The sequence below is a fragment of the Panicum virgatum genome, chromosome 1N (assembly GCF_016808335.1).
Source record: "Panicum virgatum strain AP13 chromosome 1N, P.virgatum_v5, whole genome shotgun sequence".
NCBI classification, from domain to species: domain Eukaryota; kingdom Viridiplantae; phylum Streptophyta; class Magnoliopsida; order Poales; family Poaceae; genus Panicum; species Panicum virgatum.
In genome coordinates this window covers 59223532-59241370 of record NC_053145.1, presented here as the reverse complement: position 1 = coordinate 59241370, position 17839 = coordinate 59223532, and the positions used below count along the sequence as shown (strand labels likewise).

General features: G+C 50.9%; 5 protein-coding genes across 6 annotated transcripts; 3 read left to right on the top strand and 2 right to left on the bottom strand.

Annotated features, from left to right (window-relative positions):
- The first annotated feature begins 220 nt into the window (after window positions 1-220).
- LOC120654235 (serine/threonine-protein phosphatase 7 long form homolog) lies at window positions 221-685 on the top strand. The gene is made up of 2 exons (XM_039931755.1): window positions 221-276; window positions 361-685. Exons 1-2 carry the CDS (start codon window positions 250-252, stop codon window positions 664-666), a joined length of 333 nt encoding a protein of 110 aa, XP_039787689.1. The 5' UTR covers window positions 221-249; the 3' UTR covers window positions 667-685.
- A 5615-nt stretch (window positions 686-6300) lies between these two features.
- Window positions 6301-7261, top strand: LOC120654233 (nuclear transcription factor Y subunit B-8-like). Its single transcript, XM_039931754.1, has one exon. The coding sequence runs from the start codon at window positions 6301-6303 to the stop codon at window positions 7108-7110; it is 810 nt and encodes a 269-aa protein (XP_039787688.1). The 3' UTR covers window positions 7111-7261.
- Window positions 7262-8848: 1587 nt separating this feature from the next.
- LOC120657094 (tRNA (guanine(9)-N1)-methyltransferase-like) lies at window positions 8849-12029 on the bottom strand. The gene is made up of 3 exons (XM_039935347.1): window positions 11550-12029; window positions 9860-10219; window positions 8849-9483 (listed from the first exon to the last, which is right to left on the bottom strand). Exons 1-3 carry the CDS (start codon window positions 11958-11960, stop codon window positions 9064-9066), a joined length of 1191 nt encoding a protein of 396 aa, XP_039791281.1. The 5' UTR covers window positions 11961-12029; the 3' UTR covers window positions 8849-9063.
- A 427-nt stretch (window positions 12030-12456) lies between these two features.
- Window positions 12457-13577, top strand: LOC120657093 (early nodulin-like protein 1). The gene is made up of 2 exons (XM_039935346.1): window positions 12457-12773; window positions 12922-13577. Exons 1-2 carry the CDS (start codon window positions 12584-12586, stop codon window positions 13380-13382), a joined length of 651 nt encoding a protein of 216 aa, XP_039791280.1. The 5' UTR covers window positions 12457-12583; the 3' UTR covers window positions 13383-13577.
- A 2528-nt stretch (window positions 13578-16105) lies between these two features.
- On the bottom strand, window positions 16106-17839 carry LOC120657092 (aspartyl protease family protein At5g10770-like). 2 transcript variants are annotated; one of them, XM_039935344.1, is made up of 2 exons: window positions 17638-17839; window positions 16106-17521 (listed from the first exon to the last, which is right to left on the bottom strand). In XM_039935344.1, exons 1-2 carry the CDS (start codon window positions 17777-17779, stop codon window positions 16305-16307), a joined length of 1359 nt encoding a protein of 452 aa, XP_039791278.1. In that variant the 5' UTR covers window positions 17780-17839; the 3' UTR covers window positions 16106-16304. The 2 variants fall into 2 exon arrangements, with proteins under 2 accessions (XP_039791278.1, XP_039791277.1); XM_039935343.1 differs by having other exon boundaries at window positions 16106-17524; window positions 17638-17838.

The window sequence follows — 17839 nt, the reverse complement described above, 5'->3', positions numbered from 1 at the left end:
TATGCACGGGAGATTGCGGATGGGGACGAGGACGTACCGCCCTACAGCTGGGGTGAGGCGGTACTTGCAGCCACTTACCGTGGACTCTGCGATGGGTGCATGAAGACACATGGGAACGCTATCCTGTCAGGGTGCCCACTACTGCTACAGCTTTGGTCGTACGAGAGGCTAGCCGTTGGTCGCCCCTTGGTCAGCCACGAGCCTTACCACGGGGGCATGTACGGCGACGAGGAGGACGAGAGGCCCACTATGGGAACTATCTGGATCTGGCGTCAGGTATGTTCACAACAAACCTAATTTTGTTATTCATTGTTACATGATGTATTAGCGCACTTTTAATTTTACTTATTCGGAATGCAGAGGTCTTGGGCACATGCGCGGGTTAAACGCGCATATCCCGAGTTTGTTTCGGAGCTCGACATGCTGACGCCCGAGGACGTTGTCTGGGAGCCTTACAGCCCAGAGGCTGTGGCTACCCGTGCACCAGCAGGCCTGTCTTCACACTGCTCCGCGAATGCGAGCCTGTGGCTTACTTCCGCCGTCCTGGTTTATGACATCGCGGTTGAGGCATATTGCCCCTGGAGAGTCAGGAGACAGTTTGGGCAGCGCCAGGAGTTTCCGGTGCCCACCGCGTTGGAGCGTGTCAGTCGCCAGGACCACAGGTAATTATGAATGAACTTGGCTCATACATTCGTGTCGATTCTAACGATTCTTCGTGGTCCACTTTGTAGGTTGTCAAGGAGTGGCTTGCCGTGCTCTGATGATTGGCTCACCAAGATCCAGCCGTGGGTGGACCAATGGGAACAGGCAGACGAGCACTTGGTCCATCCAACAGGACCACACACAGATAGCTCCTTTAGGGCTTACCTCACCTGGTACTTACCCCGGACTCGGGCTCGTCTGGTTTTTGTTGACACTCACCCGCAGCCACACTAGGCGAGGCCTCAGGATGGCTATGCCCGGCACCACGTGGAGGCACTAGCTGGCGCGGTGAGTCTCTTGATCATATTTGCATATATATATATATAATCATATTCATAAGATAATTCATGTGTTTGTAACTTTACTGAATTGATGCAGTTTCGCCTTTGCAACATGATGGAGACGGACTGCTCGACTTACCTGACGAGGGTACGTGCCGGATCCCCAATGACCCAGTTTGAGCAGATAGAGGCATGGTCGAGGCAGCGTGATCAGTTGCGTCAGGTAACGCACAACTTCGGAAGCCGTGTGCAGTACGAAGACAGCCACGGGTCGTCTCAGGCGTCGTCGTCGTTCCCGTGTCCGTCGACCATACACGGGCCGACGTCGCAGTTCTTCCCAAGTACAGGTAACGTACATATCTCTTTAAAATTACATCAAGTGTTCCTACATATTTACTAATATCACATACAGGATACGATCCAGCTACTGCGTTCGGCCATACTGGAATGTTTAGAGGGACAACACCAGTTGGCGGACCGTATCCAGGGATGGTACCGGGGCCACAGATACCGGCGTGCACAGGTTAATTTATGTTTCGTATTTCGGTTTCTACATGTCATTACGAAATATACGAGCGTACGCTAACATCCATATTTTTTGCGTAGGATTCTACCCCGATGCGGGCGCCGGACCTTCTTCTTCCTCCTTTCGACCAGATAACGAGACATTCACCTTAGACGACTTCGACAGCTTGAGTCCAGAAGAGCCTGCCGCGCAAGGTGACCACGATGTCTTGGGGTATTCACAGCTAGGAGGAGCACCACTTGGGATCTCTCAGCAGCAGACACCGCAGCCCCTTGCGCGTCCTGAGCGACAGGTGAGGTCTCCGGATGTTCTCACCTACTCCGAGGGACATGTCCGTGCCCAGCAGAGGGCTAAGAGGGTCCGACGCCCTAGGGGTGGTTAGATGTACATGATGTTTATTTGTAATGAGATAGCTGTGGACCGCTTATTTGTATCCGATGTTTATGATTGTGGTAGGTTACTTGTCATTTGTTTTTATAGATATTATTTATGTGAACTTATTATGTTTGTGGGTTCCATAATGCTCGTGAAATAAGGGAAGTTCTTGCGATTTTTTCCGTGATTTAATGAAGGACAAGTAACGTGCGGTAGGAGTTAGTGGCCGAGATCTTGCCGACGATGATGACGAATACACGCTCGAATAGCTCAAAATAGGTCCCTGCAAAAATAAAAGTCCGAGAAAAAAAAGAGGGGGGCCTGTCGCCCCCCCAATGGGCGACAGGGGCCTGTCGCCCGAGGGGAGGGCGACAGGCCCCTGTCGCCCGTTGGGGGGGGCGACAGGTCCCCCGCTTTTTTTTTCTCTCCAGGGACTTCGTTGCAAATTTGAAAAAAAAAATTACACATTGGGCCTGTCGCCCTATGGGAGGGCGACCGGGGTATATTTTTGAAATATTTGAAAACGAACATATATTTTTGAAATTTTAATTTTTAAAAAATATAAAAAAGAAAAAACGGCGGGACTCTTGGGGTAGACGAGCTCCACCGCGAGGCGGTTGCTGTTTGCGCGCGTAAGGATGACGGCCCGTTTGGTAACTTTGGTTTGTCATATGCTAGCGAAATAGTGATATTTTAATCACTAATTACAGTGTCAAACAAAATCTAGTTTATAAAATCAACTTTAGAACTCCGCGCTAGTGATCCTGAATAATCTAACGAGGCATTTGATCGTGCGATTAGAGAATGGTACTGTAGCATCAATGTAGCAAATCATCGATTAATTACCGTCATTAGATTCGTCGCAAAAAGTTTCACCCATCCTTAAAAAAGTTTTACAAATAGACTTCATTTAGTACACTATACATGTGAGATTTTTTTTTAAAATGGAATGGAAGAAAACAAACAAGGCCAATGACGCAGGCCGTGCTTGTAATTTTCCTTTTTGCTAAGGACGCTGTGGTGCTGAGAACTCCCCCCTTTTTGTACCGTTGCTATCCTTAACTATCTACAGAGTAATTTTCATCTAACGAGAGCATGCAGTGTCGCAGTGACCAGCGAGGACAGTGCACACGCATGCATCTGCCAAGCAAATTTGCCACGTAATCACCCAGGCTCATGTAGGTTCAGGTTGTATTTAGATCACTTTGCCAAAAAATTTTTGAAGAAACTCTTATTAATTTCAAGTATTAAATAAAGTCTATTTACAAACACGGATGGATTGTAAATTATGAGACGAATCTAATGACCATAATCAATTCATGATTAATCTATAATTTTATGGTTACTGTAGCATCACTGCTGTAAATTATGGATTTAGTTGGCTCATTAAATTCATCTCATGATTTACAACTCATCTGTGTAAAAAAAATTTAAATATATTTTATTTAGTACTTTATGTATCCAAACATTCGATGTGATGTTTTTGAGTGTACAATTTTGGGATCTAAACTCACCCTCAATTCATGTATGTCAGGTGGCCAGATTATTTGCGGTGTGTACATAGTTTTTACTTGCGATAGTAACTATACTCACGCCGTGTTTAGTTCCTAAATTCAAAATTCCAAAAAAAAATTCCGGCACTTGCATGGAGATTTAAATCTAAACGAAATAAAAAACGCATTGCACAGTTTGCCTGTAGATCGCGAGACGAATCTAGTGAACCTAGCTATGCCGTAATTAGACGCTAAATTGCTACAGTAATGCTACAGTAAACAATCTCTAATGACGGATTAATTAGGCTCATTAGATTCGTCTCGCAATTTACAGACGAGTTCTGTCATTAATTTTGTGATTAATCTATATTTAGTACTTTAAATGTAGAAATATGCTCTTTCAAAAAATTTACGAGAGGCAACTAACAGGACCTAAGCTTGTGTTTACTGAGGTAGAAACAGTGGAGCACAGGAGCAGGAAGTCAGAAGAACTGAAGAAGCATTGAAAGGTACGTTGGGAAGCAGCAAAAACGCTTGGTTGGCCACTGGCCTTTTCAATCTTCAGCAATGACCCATTCCATGCATGCTTAACTCCTCCACGGCTCCACATCAGACACGGCTCGTTTACAGAAGTTTGAAATTTTTTGAAAATTCAAAATGGCGCTTTCTTGAAATTTAACTGACGCCGTAACCGTACCGTTAGTTCGAATGAAAACGCAAAACGGCACCAACATCCGTTAGAATGACAATGAAAATGTAGGCACGTGCGACCTCTCAAAACTAACGTACATTGAACCAAGCGTGCGTATCTTCGAGACCGTGACCATGGCGTACGAAGATGCAATGCAACAACAGTACTACCCGATTCATCCATTTTCACGTTCCATCTCCCGCGCGTGACAACTCGTATCGCTCTGCACGCACGCCCGGCCCGCACGTCGGCAGGCGACGACGGAGCAGTGCCTTCACAGAATCCTCCGCCACTTGTCATGAACAGGCGCCTGCGCCTGCCTGTACGGTGCATGCATGCCATCGTCCACTAGCTGCTACTCCGCCTCCGCCTTAGCCTGTGTGTGCTTGCATTGCTACTACCTGGTCAACACCTCGTAGCCTCCTACTCCCTCCTTCCAAATTACAAGTCATTTCAAGAATATTGAAGAGTCAAATTATCTCAAATTTTGATTAAAAATTATAGAGAGAAACACAAAAATTTATGACATCAAATAGGTTGTAAAGAAAATGGCCCCATTAGGCCATTGTTTGTGATTTTGGTGATTGAGTAACAACACAATCAATATGACTAATGAGTTTGTCAAGTGAACAATAGATCCCAGGGATGAGGCAAAAAGGTCAAACAAAGCAAAACACGAAGAAAGAACTCAAAAAATATCGAATTAGACGAGTTCTACCAGAATCGGTGGAACCGGATACACCGGTGATGCCACACCGGTCTAACCGGTTGGCATCGGATGCACCGGTGACCCATGACCAGTGCATTAGGCCGTGCAGTGCCCAGGCCACGAGGGAAGGCTCAAGTGGCACCGGTAGTGCCCAAAATGAAGTACCGGTGCAAGCACCATGCTTTTGCTCAGAGAGCATGTCAAGACGCCAAGTAGAAGTTCTTCAGCACCGGTTACACCAGTGGTCACCGGAGCAATGCACCGGTGCAATGCCGTGACAGTTGCAAAGGAGAATAGCTGCACCGATGATTAGGCACCGGTCTAACCGGTGACACCATGCCTGCTGTCAAAGACCCAACGGCTACCCCATGGCGCAGAGTGACCGGATGCACCGGTTCTATACCTTCGGATACCGGTGCATACGCAGAAAGTTGGGTAACAGCTCTCAATGGCTAGTTCGACTTGGAGGTCTATATATATGACATCCTCCGGCCATTTGGAGTTTGCTGGAGTTCAAGAAAGTCACAAACACACCAAAAAACATCTCCAAACCATCCAAGATCTTAGCACTCATATCCTTAGCCCTTAGCACACTTTGAGAGTGTTGTGTAAAGGATTAGCTCTTAGTGAGTGAGATTGCAAGGCTTTGAGCCTTTGTGCTGTAGTTCTTGAATGAACCAAAAGAAGATTTTGGTGCGCCGGTACCTTGGAGCTTTGATGGCTCGCCGGCACGTCATCGACCCTCCGACTTGGTGTGGAGCGGCGACGACAATTTTGTGCGGGGGACGTGGAGACCTCCATCCTTTGTGGAGAAGCTCCTTAGTGGAACCCGGGGCCAAAGTGACTGTGATTGTGTTCACAGAAGAGACTTGGTGGCCGAGTAGCAATACTCTTAGTGAGTGCTACAACAACGTGGATGTAGGTGTGCCTTTGTGGCTAACCGAACCACAGGATAAACATCCGCGTCAAGAGTTTGCTTTCTCCTATCCCTCTCTTTAAGCTTCCGCATTTCATACTAGCAATTTGTGTGTCTTTACTTTCATAGAGTAATTTGTTTATAGGAAAGGCTATAGGTTGCTAAACTCTTTTGGGATAGGGATTTCACACTAAAATAACCATAGTTGCACATCTAAATAGCATACTTAGTTTAATTTTGCGTAAATAGTTGGAGCTATAGGTTTAAGGTTTTAGTTTGCCTAATTCACCCCCTCCCCCTCTTAGGCTAGAGCGCGCTACCGGTCCTTTCATAGGTATACTATAAAAATATAGCTAATAAAGAATCTAACAATAATTAATTGGTATCATAAATATTATTATCTTGTTATATAAATTTGGTCAGACTTCAAAAATTTTGATTCTCCAAAATTCATAGAATGACTTATAATTTAGAACGGATGGAGTATTTAACGTATCCTCACACATCACAAGAACACATCGCCAAGGAAGAAGGGCAAGCGAGCAGGTAGTAGCAGTCCCCCCACTCCCTAGTTCACGAGCGAGAGCTAGCTTAAGGTAGCCAGCCAATGGACCCCGCCAGCGGCTTCCTTCCGTCCGGCGCGGCGAACGGCACGGCCGCGGCCGGCGGCAGCGGGCAGCAGCATCAGGCGCCGCCGCCGATTCGCGAGCAGGACCGGCTGATGCAGATCGCGAACGTGATCCGCATCATGCGGCGCGTGCTGCCGTCGCACGCCAAGATCTCGGACGACGCCAAGGAGACGATCCAGGAGTGCGTGTCCGAGTACATCAGCTTCATCACGGGGGAGGCCAACGAGCGGTGCCAGCGCGAGCAGCGCAAGACCATCACCGCCGAGGACGTGCTCTGGGCCATGAGCCGCCTCGGCTTCGACGACTACGTCGAGCCGCTCAGCGTCTACCTGCACCGCTACCGCGAGTTCGAGGGCGAGGCGCGGGGCGTCGTCGGCCTCGGCGTCCCGGGCGCCGCGCGCGGCGGCGACCACCACCACCACCCCAGCATGGCGCTCAAGTCCCGCGCGCCCGGCGCCATGTCGCCGCCGCACCACCACGACATGCAGCTGCACGCCTCCATGTACGGCGGGCCCCCCGCCATGCCCCCGCCGCCGGGCGGCCCGCACCACGGCCACGGGTTCGTCGGCATGCCGCACCACCATGGCGGCGGCGGCGGCGGCGGCGGCGGCGGCCACCAGTCGTACCCGTACGAGGCCGCGTACGCCGGCGAGCACGCCATGGCCGCGTACTACGGATCCGCGGCCGCGTACGGCGCGCCCGGCAGCGGCAGCAGCGGCGGGAGCGCGTCGCGCACGCCGCAGGGCGGCAGCTTCGAGCACCAGCACCCCTTCGCGTCGTACAAGTAGTTTCTTCATCAATCATTAGCAGTTCAATCGTGTCCAGCGAGAAGTAACTTGTATCCGTACGTGTTTGGCCACATCGATTTCTAGTTCTTACTACTACCACTTCGTAGCCCAGTGTTTGCTCTTAGTTAGTGTTATCATGGGGTGACGGTCGATGAACGAGATTATTTCCTGCATGCTTTCAGCTTATTAACTGTTCGTCAGCGGCGGAGCCAGGGGGGTGCTGGGGGCTCCAGCCCCCCCCCCCCCTGCTGGCCGGCAGTCCATAGAGTTTTTTTTACTATCATCTTATCTTCCATGCAAATAACAATGCTTAGCCCCCCTAAATGTGATATCAAGGTTGCTCAGTCCCCCTAGCAGTTCACCCTGGCTCTGCCACTGCTGTTCGTGTATCTTCCTATTCACGCCCCAATTGCTGTTACACTGTATCTTCCTATTCACGCCGCAATTGCCGTTTACAATGTGTAACAGTACGTACGTATGTACGTACAATGGTGTCGTTTGAGCACATGCTTTCGTTGTTTGGGCAATGGGTGATACCTGGCCACATTCTGTGCCGTCCATACAGGCATACTACGCAAGAATGTTTTTTTTTTTGTCTCTCACGAACCATCGACCCATCGTTGCCGTTCATACAGCTAGCCTATATACACTGACCCAATCCAATCCTGGATGCAGAAATACAACATCCGTCCGTACGATGTGCTAGGAACCAAGCTGCTCGATTGCTCGACCGGTGACTATGCGCGCGTAGCCTACAGTCGTTGCCGGCTACAGATGCGGCGGCGGCGGCGCCCGGGCTGGGGCTCCGCCGGCTAGGCTCGCGGCAGGCATGGCTGGCGCGAGGCGCGCGTGACAAGCGCCGGCGAGTGCGCAGCTTCCGCGCAATTCTGCCGGGTTAATTAATCAACGCCTATACCCTGGCCGCGCAGCTTCTGCATGCATGTCTTCGTTTCGTTTCCCCTGCTCGCTGCCGCTTCGGGAACTGCAGACTCCAGCTCGCCTTGGGTTGTGTTTAAGTGAAAAAATTTGGATTTGGGTACCGTAGCATATTTCGTTGTTACTTGAAAAATGATGTCCAATCACAGACTAATTAGAGTTAAAAAAATTAATCTCGTGCTAATTAGTTAGGCTACGTAATTAGTTATTTTTTTCAACTCCATTTAATACTTAATGCATGTGTGAAAAAATTCGATGTGACGGGTATCGTAGAAATTTTTTTTGGAACTAAACATGACCTTGTTTTGTGAGCTCTGTCTCTCCTGTACGCACGACCGCGTGAGGTCAGGTCTATTTTTGTTGCTGCCCGGCTGCACGTACAGCCCGCGTGACGAAATATCTGCGTCCCCTGTAGCCATGCATGCATACATGCAGGCGTAGCGCCCCCGCGCCATGCCGGAAATTGTTACTGTGCGCGGTACAAAGACTCAAAGAGCGCACTAGCTTGCCACCAACGTGCGTGCGTGTGCGTACGTTCGATTGTCAAATCCCAGAGCTCATCGCATCCATTCCTTCTTTTTGAGACAGCACAAAGGAATTTCACTTTCTTCCAGTACGGCAACAACTGCAGCACATCACGACTCTTCTCTTGGAAAGATGAAAAGACCGCACCGGCCGCTGTCCAGGTTAGATCAGCTTACACGGGAACATTATCACAAAATGACGAAATCCAAATAGGCTGATAACGGATTATAGCTGTCGTGGTGTATTCAAAATCCAACTTGGCCATCTAACTTGACCCTTAGATAATTTTAATTCAAAATTGTATAAGATTAGAACCCGATCTTTTTAGAAACATCTCTTCGATTATCTAGGCTAAATTTTTAATTTTAGGATGCTCTACCGCCCCTAGGTCCAAATACACGAGGTATTACATGGATATCACAGAGGGACGCCCAAAATTCCGAGAAATAAAGGTGTCTGCAAAATAGTGACAAACGTGGGGTTCACTGTTCTTCAGTCCTCGCCTCTGTCGTTTGATTCCTTGGCCTGCCCAGCCTGCGGTGTAGCCTCTACCCCGGCTGGCGTCGCCTCTGCTACAGCACCGGAGCGATCCTGATCCCCAGCTCCCGCGTCCTCATGTCTAACACACTGCCTCTTGTTGGACACATCCGTTTCTTCGTCTTCCAGCTCCTCAACCCCATCATCATCGTCCACTTCATCGAGAACCTTTTCCAGGTCTTCCTCGGAAAGGTTTCCGTTTCTGGCTCCCTCAGCTACATCATCATTGTCGTCCAATCTTACTTTGGCCTCACCATCTCCAGCTCCAGCTTCTCCTCGCTTCCTCTGTGGGATGACATGGAAGAATGCTGTCTTCCAGTCCCTTGTTTCCACAAACTTTAGCATTATCTCAAACACTTGGTTAACTGTAAGAACCTGCGTGATTGACACATAAGAAGATTGACAATCTCAGTACAAACTTCTCCAGAGCTGCAGAATCAAACCAGATATCTTAATGCCAAAAATTATTTCATTAATAAAGTCAAAGTTAAGATAACTAGATATTTAGACAGTTCAATGGAACTACTCTAGCAACTTGTGCAGTAGAAACAACTCTTATAGAACAACTCTTACTGGTTCAGTGCGTTGCATTCAAAGTTTGAATTTTCAGAAAATCATAAAAGAGCACAACTTGGTTATTTTTTCTTAACTAAAACGATTACGAATATTTTAACAATGATACACGCAATAAAGATTAGAGTAAGGCAAGCCGACATTTTTCTTTTACGAAAGACAGAAACATCATGCTCACCTGGGAACTTGACATCTTTAGATAGTTTCCAATAGGAAGCTTTGCAGATTGAATACCCTGCTCCGCTGCTTTTTTCAGTGTTATGCCTTTCCATCTGTTTCGATCAACCAGGCCACCAATGATGTATACTTTCGACATGTCTAGACCATCAAGCACAGTCTCCGCATCCGCTGTAAGATACACAAGGTTTTCTTTATGATCTTCAAATGCTTCAAGATAAGGCTTGGCTGCTTTTTCAATGATCCACTTATCATACCCAGGAATTCTCTGAAGATGGGTCGCCATTTCTCCACTGCAACCTGTCAACCACAGGTGAGCTGGGTTTGCAGATCTCCCATTCACTGCATAGCAGTACATAATCTGCAACAAGCATCAGTTAATAGGTAAAATATTTTCTCAGGGTATTATTAAATTTTATGCTTGCAGAAGATATGGAGCATTGGATCTTGACAGAGATATTTTACCATGCTATGCAATGCAATGCAGGTACAGCCGTATAGGTATTAGTGCCCTTTGATTCACTATCATATGCGATGCTGTAAAAAGTCGAGAAATAAACATGGGCACAGAACCCAGGTGCCCATGCTGTAAAAACTAAGGGAAATTGCTAGCCTAGGGAACTCGCAGCCCCCTTTTGTGAGAATAGAGTTATTCCAACATGTTGGAAGGTTTCAAAATTTCCATAAAAGAAAATGTACATAATAAATTAATAATATGAAGGTTTTCCTCTGATAATAAATTAATAAGATATGAAGAAATTCTATGCCAAATTGATCTCTGATATCAAGATTTTTCTTTCTAGGGGAAACATCAGTGAGGACAGGCCCCACCAGATCGATTCCATTAAACATATTGATCAGAGGTCAAATACAAAGGATTTCCTGATAAACACAAGTGCAGGTGAAAGGAGAGCAGGGGCAAGAAAGACTTTCTAAGAGATTAAATGCATTAGATTACATCATTTGGAAGCAAGGTGAAGGAGGTCATGATTCTTTGCATGGCAGGCCCCAGAGCTCGCATGACCTACAAGCATGCTGACAGTAGCATCATGATTGGTGCTACAAATTCAGCATGCTCGCTTGGCTTGTCAGCCAAACAGCCAGCAGTACTGTTCTCTCATACTAAATCAGCACCGGCCATCAGCTACCGGCCATCAGCTACCAGCCAGTCAGCAGTACTGTTCTCTCATAACAAATCAGTACCAGCCATCAGCCACAGCCAAGCGAACACAGCGACTAGCATCATTTGGAAGCTCACATGATCCACAAAGTCAGCACTCTTCTAAAAACGCTATCATGGTTGGTGCTAGAAATTCAGTGTATACTATAACTGCTATGAGGTTATATTTTGTTTCTCTAACAAGTCTACACTCTGTAATCATTTTACTTTTTCAGCCTTCACTAATTACTAAAGGGCATCAGTTCAGTTATTCTTAACTATCATTTGTTTAACAAAATTAAACGCTCTTTCAAACATGTTTGACAAATACTCCATAATGTCCGTATATCAAAATGGACCATTCCTGGTTTTCGAAAGAAAAATCAGAGAAACCACTCAGGTACACTCCTTCAAAAATCATACAGACTACTTAGTACTGACTAACTACTGTCCCAACCGGCCAAGTCCCAACCACACAACAGTAACTTCGTTTCAATTCAGAATATTCGAGCAAGGGAAGGGCGATTTTCACCTGCTGCGTGAGGCTATGGATCTCGTTGGGCCGCATGAGGTCCGCGAACTCGAGGTCCAGCACCACCTTCTGTCCCGCGCCCTCGGCCGCGCGCCGGAGCCGCTCGGCGCGGGCCCCGCGCTCCTCCGCCCGCCGGCCCACCCGCTCGCGCCGCGTCTCCCGCCGCGCCGCCACCATCTCGGCGCGCGCCTCGTCCGAGGGCGCGGCGGCAAGCGCCTCCTCCCACTCGCGCCTCCGCCGCTCCACGTCGGCGCGCCGCCGCTCCTTCTCCTCCGCCTTGCGGGCCGCCTTCCGCTCTGCCTGGCGCTCCTGCTTCAGCAGCTTCTTCCTCGCGCTCTTCGACAGCGCAGGTGGCTGCGCCCCTTCCCCCGCCGCCACCGCGGCTTGCTCGACCCCCGCGTCGTCAGCCATCTCAACGCGCCGCCGCCGGAGCAGCCGCTGGGTTTCCGAGAGGGTTTTGGTTTCTCAACTGAGAACACGCGACTTGACCGAAATGACCTTTGGCGGCTTCTTCAAAAACCCGTGTCCTAGTGGAGATTACGAACCCAGTCCGCAGTAGCAAGCAGCAGACAATCTAACAGCCCAAACCTATGTTTCCAGCCCAACCCATACTACCGTGTCAAAGAGGCCCAAATATACTCAGGCCCATCTGTATGCTTTGTGTTTGCTTCAGACGCCATTGACTGGTTGACTAGTCAACCAAGCCCGGCGGTTACTAGCAGATAGACCCACGGATACCGGAGATCCGAAGCACCTGAACGCCTGGACGTGCGGAACGCCGGTGCATGCGCATTTCGCACGGCCCCCACTCCGCCCTCCTCTTCCGCCGGAGCCGGAGCCCGCGCCGCTCCCTTCCAGAGCCCTCTATATAAACACCCCGCCGCCGCCGCACTGGTCACCGCTCACTCGCCGATCGAAGCATCAATCCAAGGCGGCTCCACTTCCTCTAGCGCCCCATTCCGATCGAGTTTGGCTTCGGCCTCGAGGCGACCCCATCTCTCGCAGCGCTCGTTCCATCCGCTGCGCGCGCGTCAATGGCCAGCCTCCGCGTCGCCGTGTTCGCCGCCTCCTGCGCCCTCCTCGCGGCGTCGGTGTCGTCGGCGCCGGCGCCGGCGGTGTACAAGGTCGGCGACGAGCGCGGGTGGGCGGTGCCGTCTGCCAACGGCACCGAAACGTACAACCACTGGGCCAAGAGGAACCGCTTCCAAGTCGGCGACATCCTGAGTAAGCTAGCGCACCTGATTGTTTCTCGCATGATGCTCTCTACTTTATTTTCCGATGTTGCTTCAAAAAAAAAACTTTATTTTCCGATGGAGTAATGCGGGTGTCTGATCGATCGCGCGCGCGTCGCCGGCGGCGATGCGTGATGCAGATTTCAAGTACGCCAACGACTCGGTGCTGCTGGTGAGCCACGACGACTACAAGCAGTGCAGCACGGAGAAGCCGGTGAGCCGGTTCACGGGCGGCGACACCAAGTTCACGCTCGACGGCCTCGGCCCCTTCTACTTCGTCAGCGGCGTCCCGGGCCACTGCGAGAAGGGGCAGCGGATGATCGCGCGCGTCAGGATGCCCTCCTCCCTGACGGCCGGCGCCCCGGCGGCGGCTCCGGGGATGCCGCCCACCGTCGGAGCCGGAGGCGCGCCCAGGCCCGCAGCCTCGTCGCCCACCGTGCCGTCGGTCGCGGGATCGGCCGGATCCGTCTCCACTCCCACTCCCGCCCCGAGCCCGCTGCCGCAGGCCAGCGGCGCGTCGTCGAGGCGGGCTAGCGTTGTGTCGTCCATCGTAGTAGGGCTCGCGGTCGTTGGTGTCGTCACTCTGTTCGTGGTGGCTTGAGCTTAGGTGTCTGGTTTCTCGATCGATACTCTATAGTGCGCAATCGGTTTAGGGATTAATGTTAGCTTTTGGAGATCTAGCAGGAGTGTCAGGAATTGGTAAGGGCCATTGGCCTGTTGCTTAGGTGAGAAGACATAGACTTGGTGTAATTCGTTTTCGTCAATAAATGGTGGTTAATCCACCAATGTCACCATCAACTCTATTTGAATTTGACCGTGCAACGTCGGTTTGCATTGAGATTGGAATTACGGTTTTTTTTTGTCAAAAAGTATTACGAGTTTCACGGGTCAATTCCAGTTTTACCGGCAGCCGGCAACCACCGTACCGTTGGGGACTTGGGGGCACGCACGACGGCGCCTGAACCTGACGGTACTCCGGAGGGTATGGGGATCCGGGGATAGTGGCCAGCTGATCAGTTGTTGAGTTCTTCTTGACATGCACGGCCGTGGGAGCTTCAATTCCAAGCGTATCCATCGGCCGTGCTCGGATTTGTTTGGCTTGTCAGTTGCGCCGCGCCGCAATCGCAGGCGTCGCCCGTGCTCCCCCTCGCCGGCGACCCCGTCGGGGCGGGCTGACACCTGAGGACGCGCTGCATGCGGATCGGAGCAGCGGGTGGACTACGTACTGATCACTTATGCGACGGTTCCGGCGAATTGGGGGGCACGACGACACCGGCAAGCCGCAAGCTCGGCGCAGCTACGTGGTGACGGCGAGCCTCGGCACGTCAGGCGTGGCACAGGCACACTGGATGTGGAGACCGGCAGCGAGCTTCTCCACGACAAAGTTGCAGTGGCAGGCTGGCAGCTAAGCGTGCCGGCGATGGTGTTCGCACTTCGTGAGCGGGGACGAATGTGCCAGGTGGTGGACACTGGCACGGTCAGAGGCTCATCGCTCGCCTGCTCCGGTGCTCCCCGAGACCCCGGACCGCGAACGAACGCGTTCCAGCGGCACGGCGTCGCACGGGCTGACTTGTGGGCTGGACCATCAAGTGGGACTTTGGCTTGGTTGAAGGCCCATTGGAAACAGAGGAACAACAAAACATATTAATGGTATTTTTGGTAGGGCTTCAGCTCCTTTAAAATTGGCTCGACTTCTCTGGTGGAGCAGTTTTTCGGTGGAGCTGAAACTTTTTTAAAAAAATATTGGGCAAAACAACTCCTTCAAGTTGTTTTAAAAAATATTGGGCAAAACAGCTCCTTTAGGTTGTTTATATAATTCCCCCCCAAAAAAAAGGTTGTTTATATAAAATAATATAAAAGATAAAATATCTTTCCTTTTACATTTTCTTTTTTCTCTTTTTTCCTTTTCTTTTTATTTTTCTTTCCTTCCTTCTCTTTCCTTCTTTCGCTTCTCCTCCCGTTGCTTCTACCTCATGCTCCCAGCGCCACCTCCTCCTTGCAGCTCCTACACGTGGTCGCCGCCGGCCACCACCTCCCCACAGCCACCGCCGGCCACCTCCTTCCCACAGGACCCACCGGCACTGTTCACCTACACGGCCGTTTACACTGTTTACACGATGTGTAAATGCTACTCGATGGGTAGCCATGTAGGCCAATTAGCCGCGTAAAGCCATATAAAACCATTTCGACTATTTATAAGACCATTTAAAAGGTCGTGTATTCCGACTATTTGCTATACGGTGGATGACCTATCGTTCACTGTTTAACGTTTAGGCTAACACTGCCCACCGGTCACCTCCTCCCAGGCCCTGCTGGCAGCGCCCCTGCGGTCGCCGCCACCGGCCGACCATCTCCTCCCCACGGGCCACGCCTCGGCGGGCCCCACCTAAGGGCTGGGCTGGCAAAGGGCATGGAGGAGCCGCGGGGGCCGGACGAAGCCATGATTTTCTAGCTCTGCCTCACCCAATTCACTCCAGCGAGCGCGATTTCAGAGCTTCAAGATTGAAGCAGTTTCTAAAAAACACCGTTTGGGAGAGCTCCGGTAGGAGCCAGATTTGAAGCCGGAAATAGAGCCCTCCCAAAGAGGACCTAATTGTGCTGACTAAGGTTTGTTTTGAAAAGGTAATTAGGGTTCAAATACTGTTGACCAAAGTGTGCTTGGTTCGAAATGTAATCAATAGTACATGCTTATGTGGCGTGCCTACTTGCTTGGCCACCTTTCCCTATCCGCTCAAATCTGCCTCTTTCCATACCATCCAACTGCTACAATCTTCGTCCTCCTTGACAAGTGGGATCCATTGGTTTTTCTTGTTCGGTGTAACGTGGGGGCTCACAATAATGAACGCTTAAACGTGGGTCATATATGCCAAATAGGCAAAAACAACATATTAACATCGATGAGAGAAGATTGACCTCCATTAGCACGTGCGAAAAAAGTACAAATTGATAGTTCAAGACTTGACTCATACCTTGAACGAATTTAGGGACCGCCTCACGTTACTCTTAAGGTTATAACTTCTAATATATCATGCAAGTATTCACAAGTTATTTTTGTAGTGGAACATTTGGATTGCTGAACTTAAGGTTGCAAGAGAAATGAGTAGGAATTTTGGATCTTCACCGTGGCGAAAGTCAATGGTCAAAATTGTTGCGTTAAGAGTTTTATTAGTTGGTCAATTAACTTCTGTGAGAGTTCATCAGGTATAGACGTTTGTCTCTTGTTATAGCCCCAATAGGATGATGAAACATATATACACATCTTGTAAATTTTGAAGTATATATTCCCATAAATCATACTAGTTTGTATCAACAAAGCGAAGAGCAAATTAGCAATACTATAATATATTATTAATCTTTGTTTGTAGGTGAAAATTACAGTTGTCATTTGGTTCGTAGTTTGCAAACTTGCTTCACGTTATTACTGCTATATAGTTTTGATGGTTGCCCACTTCATGTCTGTTGGCTCGCAACACAAGAAAACAGGTACACCCCGTACTGTCGTTGTCCTTGTGCCCGGCGACCATCAGCACGCCCCAGCCCTGAAGCCCACAGCTCCCCCGCCGACGTCGTAGAGCACCTCGAACGTCCGCTGCTGCACGTTGCCGATGATGCCGAGGGATCCGTCGTCACTGTTGCCCGCGAAGGCAAGGCAGTTGTTTAGAATGATCCCGTTCGCGTCGAGGTTGACGACCGCGCCGCCGGAGAACACCAGCGCGACGGTAGGTATCGTGACACTGCTCTGGCCGCTGAAGTCGAAGCACGTGTCGAGGATGCCGCTGGGCGGCGCCGGCGGGTACTGCCTCATGCCGGCCTTGAACGCCGACGACAGCGCCGAGTAGGCCGTCCGCGGCAAGCGCGTGATGACCGTACCGGAGTCCATGATCGTCCCGGAGGAGAAGACCGAGGTGGGTATGCTGAGCTGCCTCCCTCCCACCCTGATGGCCCGAAGGCGGACGCCGTAGAACGTGGGGACCTTGCTGCTCCTGAGCATCGGCGTCTTGACGAAGCCGGACGTTCCAGCGCCGAGCGTGAGGAACCCGGAGGAGCTCGAAGTCGGCGGGAGGCAGTAGGAGAAGGCCCTGCCGAATGTCCCCGCCGTCTGCGACACGAGCGACTGCGCGCCGCCGCCGAGCCCCATGAGCCCGTCGGTTTGGTCGTTGAAGCCCGACTCCACCTGGCTGCACCCGAACTGGAAGTTCCTGACGGTGTTGGAGCCCAGCGCGAGCGTGTCGGAGCTGTAGGTGCCGGTGGTGCTGGAGCCGTCGCCGTAGGTGACAATGTACTGGCACTGGGAGCGCGAGCAGCCGCTCCCCTCCTGTTCGAGCTGCGCGCAGGTGGCAGAGCTGCAGGAGAACGGGGAGTAGGTGCTCGACGAGCTGGGGTCGAAGAGCGGGTCCGCCTGGGAGGGGCACTGCGAGCACGGTTTGCACTGCACCCACGACACGTCGCTGCCGGTGTCGATGAGCATGGTCTGGGTCACGGCCGGCGAGCCGATGCCTACGGTGATCACGTACTCCAGCGTGCTCAGGGCCGTGCCCAGCCTGGTCGACACGGTGGCCTCCGACTGCTGGACATCGCCGGCGCCGCCGTTGGCGGCGGAGAACTTCCGTTGGATGTAGGCAGCTCGGAGCCGGTCACGCTGGAGCATCTCCTCCAAGTCTGGCATCTTCTTGGTGGGCGCCGGTGAGCACGGGCCGTGCCGGTGGTGCAACGGCACCGTGGCCGCGCCGGGCAACGGAACTGCTGAAACAATCGAAGCAAAAGGGAAATAGTTGCAATTTACGAGCGTGCACAAAATCGATCACCAAGCGGAAACCACAGGCACGTGCACTGAGCCACTGACAAGGGTACTGTACCTTTGCGCTCGGGGCATGCAGCGTCATGCTTCAGAGAGTCAAGGGACAGAACCTTGTAGCTGCGATCATCTCCTGCGTGAGCAACGCAAGAGTGATACCTCCAAAAGAGGAGGAGAAGAAGAAGCTTCGGAGCAGAGGCCATGGCGCTGCTCCTCGCTTCCCACTCCCCCGACCAATGCCGAGATAGGCAGTGAGTCGAAGC